Source organism: Thalia democratica, chromosome 5 (assembly GCF_965202585.1).
Source record: "Thalia democratica chromosome 5, ktThaDemo2.hap1.1, whole genome shotgun sequence".
NCBI lineage: Eukaryota > Metazoa > Chordata > Thaliacea > Salpida > Salpidae > Thalia > Thalia democratica.
Window position 1 is genome coordinate 32,820,389 of NC_139169.1, and position 7,980 is coordinate 32,828,368.

At 26.9% G+C, this 7,980-nt stretch overlaps 1 protein-coding gene across 1 annotated transcript; it reads right to left on the reverse strand.

Annotated features, from left to right (window-relative positions):
• Nucleotides 1-265: 265 nt before the first annotated feature.
• LOC145836421 (E3 ubiquitin-protein ligase DTX3-like) lies at nucleotides 266-1,742 on the reverse strand. Its single transcript, XM_082944220.1, has 2 exons — nucleotides 1,736-1,742; nucleotides 266-1,386 (listed from the first exon to the last, which is right to left on the reverse strand). The coding sequence occupies exons 1-2, from the start codon at nucleotides 1,740-1,742 to the stop codon at nucleotides 266-268; spliced, it is 1,128 nt and encodes a 375-aa protein (XP_082800346.1).
• Between the last annotated feature and the right edge of the window lie 6,238 nt (nucleotides 1,743-7,980).

A 7,980-nucleotide genomic window follows, 5' to 3' on the forward strand; every position in this document is an offset into this window, starting at 1 on the left:
TAATTTTACTTTTATTATTTTTAAAAATAAATTATAGAAAAAGTAGTGTAGAGATTTAAAACTTTAAAATGATTTTGGTTTTAACAAAGCTTAAAATTATATCTTACAAAGACTTGTATAATACGACCCATACCAAAATAATGTATTCTATGTGCCTGCCTATAGTTAAATATTTTCCTAAAATAATAAAGATCACGCATAAAGGTTATTTACTAGTTTTATTTTCCTAAAACAAGATAAAACAAAGTTCTAAATTTGCTTAAAATCATGCTTGCTCGTCCAGTGTTACACCGAGGGCTTTTATATCTTCAGTCACACGATCAAGATATGTGGGATCCGGGTACCCGTAGGCCGATACTCCCCCGCTACGAGAAGTCTTGTGATGGATGTCGTTCCAAGTGATCACATTCTTCTCTCCGGTGGTCAAACTGGTGCCCACCGTGAACGTCAGCTTCATCCTCCACGCTTTCCTGAGCAGCTCCACCACTCGTCGTCCTTCCTCGTTGTCAGGCAGGTACGCCGTCCGGTGATCTCCCTTGTAACGCGCCCCCGGGTTCTCGTGCTGGGGTCCCTGACGACCGCTCAGAAAGCTGTAGCCGATCACGATCGTGCCGAATTCTTCGTAACCTTCGCAGCTCCAGTTTTTCTTCACGCTCACTGACATTGTGCCTTTGGGGCAAGGGCCGAGTTTTTCGACGACTGTCTTCCTGCAAACCGGGCACTTTCTGTCGATTCTAACGCAGTCTTTCAAGCAACATTCGTGGAAGAGATGCTCGCAGACTCCAGTGCCTTTTACTGGTCCTTTTTGTTTTAATGGTTCCAAACAAACGGAACATTCATCGTTTTCGTCGTAGCTACCCAACTGCACTTCAACACCTTCAAAGTTTTCTTGAGTCACCGTTTTCTTAACACCTTCGTCAAATTCCGCTATTTTAAGATAGTTTGGCTGTTCGCCACAATCAAGATTTGATACTTCGTCGAGCCACTTTTTCATCTTATCAGGATATTGTTTTTTGATTATTACGGTTGGGCAATATTTAAGCATTTCGTAGACTGTGGTCAAGACATTTGCAATTGAGGTTTTAAGTTTGTCAAAAACGTTTTTGTGAACTTTTCCAGTTTTCTTGTAGACTTGAGGGTGTGAAAAGTCATAAATAAAAGTCACAGTAGGCGGTTTGTTGGGGTAAGAGTCCGGAAATTTCAACAACACATCAACATCTTTGCCCTTTTTTTCAGAGTTTGGATGACTTGTCACTTTTGCATTAAGTGTTCCTTTTTCGTAGTTTACTTGTACGACTCTGATGTTGTCATTTAGATGGTACACTTCAACTCCTTCGTCGTCTACTTTCTTCGTGAAAGATCCACAGGCTACTAGTTCCTTTTCAACTTGTTTTTAACTGATATGCTTAAAAATCATTTTTACTTTTAGTATATAAGGTTTTTGATCTGAAATTTCATTACTGTTATACAATTTAAGAAACTTTTGTTCCTTTCTTTAAGATAGTTGCATTAACTAGTAAAAGTCTTAACTTTGTTTAGTTGAAGTTTTTAATAAATATTGGCAAATTTTTATATATCTTTTTATCTATTATTAAATGTTATTATAAATTTAATTTAAGTCTAAATGTGCACTATATTTCATTTAGTTTTCAGAATTTTAATATTGATTGAAGACTAACAATTTATAGAATTTTTTTTATAATGAAGTTCTTTGTAATAGAGAATATTCACATACTAGTCATTGGAATTACACTAAATAATAAAAATATCTATCTTATTATTTTTTATTTTTATATAAGCAAACCAGATTAAAAAAACTAAAGGTGTACATAAACTTTATATTTGTTTTTAATTTTTAATAGGATCTTTATATAAAATATTCTGAATTAAAGGAGTTGGGGGCATTCGAGCCCGACCATTATCCCTGAAGAGTCTCTGGCCCGCTCAAGGCCATTTCTCGGTCATTCCCAAAGCATTCAACAACTATTTAATTTTTAATAGGATCTTTGGATAAAATATTCTGAATTAAAGGTTATTTAATAAGTTTTCTAAACATTTTATAGATTATTAGTTAAGGATTTTTTGTATATTAAAAGTGACAAATTAGTAAAAAGACTTTAAATGTCACTTTACAGAATGTATACAATTTAATTTCAACTAAAAAATATATATAAGTTTAAAAGCAGTTAGATTTAATCTTTTTTTGTAATTACGGTTTTTCTTAAAAACAATTAGTTTGAAGAAAACTAAATGCGGCTACAAAAACAAATTAATCTTAAAAATAATTTTTTTTTTTACTTTCATGTTATAAGCTCACTAATTTTTAAACTAAATCTATAAACTTGAGTTACACTAAACTAAACTGAGTCAGCCTGAGTTTATATCAATATAAAACTTAAATAAAAAAACTACTTATGACCTGTTTACTGTTTCTTCTGAAGTCTATGAAAAAAAGAAAACTTATTAAAAAAAACAATTGAAATGGTTCGTATCCATCTGTTAGTATTTCAGTATCAAGTTGTAAATCACAAATGTTTTAGGTGTAGTAAAGTTTACTTTAAACCTTTAGTATATATATAACCCATAATATATAAACAATAATAATAATACTGACCTAACTAATAATTATACTAAATAATACTTAAGGCATCTCTATATAAATCTAGGCATGACATTAAAAGAATATATTGTTAAAAAAGAACAAATCAAAAACAAAGATTTTGATAAGAATCTCACTTAACCCTACCTTTGCCTTTTGTAGAAATATATATACTATACTTCTTTCATAAAAAAGAAAAAAATACACATATCAGAATACATTTGGTTTAAAAACTGTTATTACAGTTTTTAAAAAAAAAAAGGGATTTTAGTATATAATTAAATAAAACAACTTTACAATTTATTTTTAATGGTCTTTTAGTTTTTAAAAGCTTCGTATTTTTAACAGTCAAAAGTTTTTAATGTGTATCCCAGAACTTTGATAATTCACTTGAACCTTTGAAAATTATGTTAAACATGTTGTACAACATTTTATAAATATTACAGCATAAAATCAACTGATAAATAATAATAAAAAACAAAAAAAATACTCTAATGTCATGCCTATCAACTTTGAAACTAATTCCTAAGTATTTCAACATGTTACTGGTTTTTGCTGTTTTAATTACTGTATTTTTCTAATATGTTGTTAAAGACTTAAGACACTTTTATTAATTTAAAATGCTTACTTTCACTTAAAATTGGCCACTATTTTTTGCGACTTATTTGTACTCATAAATTGTCAAAACTCTTGTGAGTTTTTTGGACTTAAAATTTTTCAGTTCTATTTGGACTTTGTTGACTTAAAATTTGTCAGCTCTATTTTGACTCGTGGGCAAAAACTTTATCAATACTAATCTGACTTTGTTGACGTAAAATTTGTCAGTTCTACTTTGATTTTGTTGACTTAATGATTTTTAAACTTTTTGTGACTTATTGGGACTTAAACTAGGACAATACCGTTTTTTACTTATTTGGACTAAAATGTTATTAACACCTATTTGATTTACTATTTATTCCACAAATTGTACTTTATTTAACATGACCCTCAATTGCCTGTTGACTCCATAAACCCTTATACTTTTTGGTATATGATTAAATTAAAAAGCTTTTGAAAGAGCAGAAAGCAAATATAAACAGTGTTTCAAAAAAATTAAATGCAAGTATTTTGTAAAATTTCTCTAAATCTACTGTTTAAAAAAATGCACTATAAAATTTGTAGGAGAAAAGTATCAAAATGTAAGACATAAGTTTGAAAAATGTTATGTTTAAAATAAAATGAATAAACAATAATAAATTAATAATAGAACAATAATAGAAAAAAAGTAGAAAAATAAAATAATAACTAAAAATTAAAAAAAAATGTCCTCTAAGCTCTAAAAATTAGCCCGCCTGATATTACCATAATAAAGGGTAGGATTTTTGTTTCAGAATTTTAACTCATGTTGTTGTAAGTTATTTAAAAATAAATTTTATTTTGAATAACAGCAAAGGTAAAAAAATATATCATATTTTGATAGATAGGTAGCAAGTAATGTTTTAATATAACAGGGTTGCCACTCTTTGAGTCAAAAAATCTTCCCTGAGTAACCTTTAACTTCCCTGAGTTACCCTGAGTTTTTTCAATACTTTAAAATAATTTATTTATAAAAATTAAGATTTTTTTTAAGAGTATTGAAGAACTTACTGCAAGGCTAAAAAATTTCTAAATAAGCACCTAAAAATTAAAAAAAAAATCTGAGATTTTTTTCAATCAAAACTGCCTTAAGTTTCCCTGAGTACAAATAAAAGAATCTAAATTCCCTGAGTTTCCCTGAACTTTTCTACAACATGAAAATTCCCTGAGATTGCCTGAACTCCTTATAGTGTGTAGAAACCCTGTATAAAAACAAAAAATGCAAATTTAAGTACTGTTTACTAAACTAAAATCTTTTAACTTTTATCTAATATCAGACTAATAAACAAATTGCACTGTGCAGTTACAAAACTACAGTCTAGTAATAGCTTGTACTTGTTTTCAGTACTAATTATTAGTACAGAATAAAATTATAAGAATGTAACTACATAGAATCTTTTATGAACTTTTAAAAAGACCAAAATTTCCTTTTTAAAAGGCCAAAATGTTCAGCTTACCAGGGCAGAAAAATTCTAAAAGTGATCATTAATAACTTTTAGGGAACTACATTGGCAACAGCAAGATCTGTTACATCTTTTTGTTAATTTTGCTATTTGGACATCATAAGTAAAAAAAATTAATAAAAGTATAATCAAAAAAATACTTATAATTTTGAGCAAAATTAACCTTAATAAGAATTTAAGGTTATGTGAAAAATACTTTAAAACTTTAAATAATGTGAACTGAAAATATTCAATGAACTCTAAATAATTAAACCTTGTTAAATAAAAACTCTTAATACTTAACTAATAATCAAAATTAAAAAAACAATTTACATATAACAACTTTTAGCAATATCTCAATACAAGCTCTAAGTATTATCAAAAACCATCTAAGACTTACAACATTGTCTGAAATACTTGCGTTCTAGTTAACTGATTTTGTTAAACTCAACATTAAAAAATCAACAATTAAATAGCATATAAAAGATGCATTCCATTACCAAAATAAAAACTAGTTTTAATTTTGCTTGATTATCTACATTAGATTGTTTTACAATATACTAAAGAAATGGCTGGCTTAATATAATTTTAAATTTATTTTAAAGATACTTTGAAACTGTTTAAAGTTTAAACATTTCAAAGTATCTGAGTACTTAGACAGCTATGTAGTTTTCTAAATTGTATTTTAAAAAGTTACTAGAGAAAGTATTTTATAATTAAACAAAAATTGTACATCTCTACTGAAAAAATATCTAAACACCCCCTTGATTTACGCAAAATCTAAAAAACAAAACATTTTACATCAAAATAATTTTAAGTTCATGAAAACTAACTTTACATAAAAATACAAACTAACAGTAATTTTGTAAAAAAAACCTGAATGTTATAAAGTTTTAAATTCATTAATTAGTCTAAAAATTACAGAGATTAGTTGAATTTTTAATCTATTAAAAAAAAAAACTATACCATTGGTATAGACAGGGTTGCCACTCATTTTTTCAAAATTTTTCTCAGGTTTTCCAAATTTCTTCAAGGTTTTTAAAAAGTTAAAACTTTTGGGTCTGTTATTAGTTTTAAGTTAATTTTTATAAATAAACTGTGTTAAATAATACAAAAACATTTAAGGGATGCTGTAAAGTTACTTTAAGTGTGTTTTTTAATAAAAAAAAATTTTTGACAAAAAATCTTATTTATATGATAGATATTTTGTGTCAAATTGAAGTTTTAGTTCTGAAAATTTTAAAATTAGTAAAAATTCCAGGGTTTTCCAGGTATTTTGATCAAAATTCTAGATTTTTCAAGGTTTTTTTCAAAAATTCTCTAATTCTAGGTTTTTCCAGGTTATTTTTGGCTAAACTGTCGAATTCCAGGTTTTTCAAGGTTTTTCAATGTTTTTCCAGGTTTCCTAGTAAATGGCAACCCTATATATAACAGGTTTTTCTTAACTTTTTTTTTTATAACTCAAGTTTTAAAAAATTACAATAAAAAGTTTTAACATGCCTTCCATGTAATGTCTACAGAAATAACTAATGTTTATGGTACAAAAATTTTACATAATTTTTGCAGTTAAGTAGGAATAATAAAGGTTCACATAAAAAAATACTTTTTTGTAACATAACTAAGTATTGATCTATTTAACATTTTGGAGATATTAATTTAAAATTTATATTTAATAAGCCCAATAACTGTTTAAATAAGATTACGAAAAAGAATTAACTTTTTAACTAAAAAGAGTCTGTCTTAAAAATTTTATATTTCAATACTCAATTTGATCAAAATAAATTTTTGTAGAACTGTTTTTTTTTTTCATAAAAAAAGTTTTTTTTTACAAAGTAGCTTTAGTACTGCTAATTTTAGATTTTCTATTTTGAAAGATGAAAAATGAAGTGTGGGATTAAATTTTGTCAGTTTTATTTTTCTATATGTCAGTTTAAGTTTAACTTTGTCACTAACTTTCTCTAACTTTTTTAGACTAATTTTTTGTTTACAACCATTTTATTTGTTATTTAATCTCCCAATGGCACTTTATTTATATTGACTTTCTTACCTTTTTATTTTCATAACCCCCTTTTCTTTCTGATTATGACTAAACTTCAAAGGCTTAAAAAGAAACTAAAACAGTTGTAAGTGCTACTTCTTAAAAATTAAATGCAAGATTTGTTGTAAAATTACCTAAATCTATTGTTAAATAAAATGCACTATGAAATGAAATTTAAGAATGTGAGTGGAAAATGTGATAAATACTATTTTGAAAATAAAAGGTAGTATACTAATAAAATCTATTTTGGTAAAATACTATCTGGGTCTTATTTAAGCGTTACCTAAAATACTAATGACTCTTTACATGGATGACACCATTATAAGCTAATTGCTAAAAAAAAAAATTATAAGGTTAATAAAAAATAATTTAAAGAGGTAACTTGCATTAATACAACATCATCAGATTTCAAGAAATTGTGCACCTATAGTAAAAGTAAATGTAAGAATCTAACTACTAGTTGAATATATGTTAAAAATATTTAAAATAATATATATTTGAAACAACTGTTTACAAGTTGTTTTTCAGTTGTTGGCAATCTCTGAATAAAAAAAGCTAAAACTGAGCTTTTAAACTGTCCTTAGTAATTCTAAACTTTTAAAAATACCTGAAATAATCAAGTAACCTTTTCAACATTATTTAAAATAAAACTTTGGTCATCCTGAGTTTTATAAATAACATTAAACTAGTCTGAGTTACCCTGAAATTTCAAAAAATTCAAACTGTCCTGAGTTATGCTGAGTATACTAAGTCTGTGGATAACTTTACTGTAATGTTACATGAACTAACTAACTTACAAAAAGTTAGCTTATTATTAGATTAAACCATTTTTGTTAGTATATTCTCACAGGTCCTTTTTCAAAAAATATTTATCAACTCTACTCATTCATACTTTGAGAGGTCTATTTTGGGCCATTTTGTTTGACAGTAGTCTAAAAGTTAGTTAATTTTTTTTAATTCGATAAAAAAAAAAAACTAAACTGTTGGTATAAACTAGGTTTTCCCAAACTCTTTTATAAGGCCTCTTTTATTGAAATGTAAAAAAGCTATAGCCCCTTCCGACCAGGTTTCTCAAAAAGCTACAATGAAATATGCCTGGTACTGTTTTTATTGTTTTGCATACAGCTTCACCTCCAGAATATCTAATGTGCAGTTAAATTGTGACCTCATAGTCCCCTGTGGCCGTTTAGACAACAAACTTTTAATAATAGCATGAACTTTACTTTTCTAAAAACTAATTGATTAGCTAATGCAAATTAAGTCTAAGATATTTTTTACTGATTCTT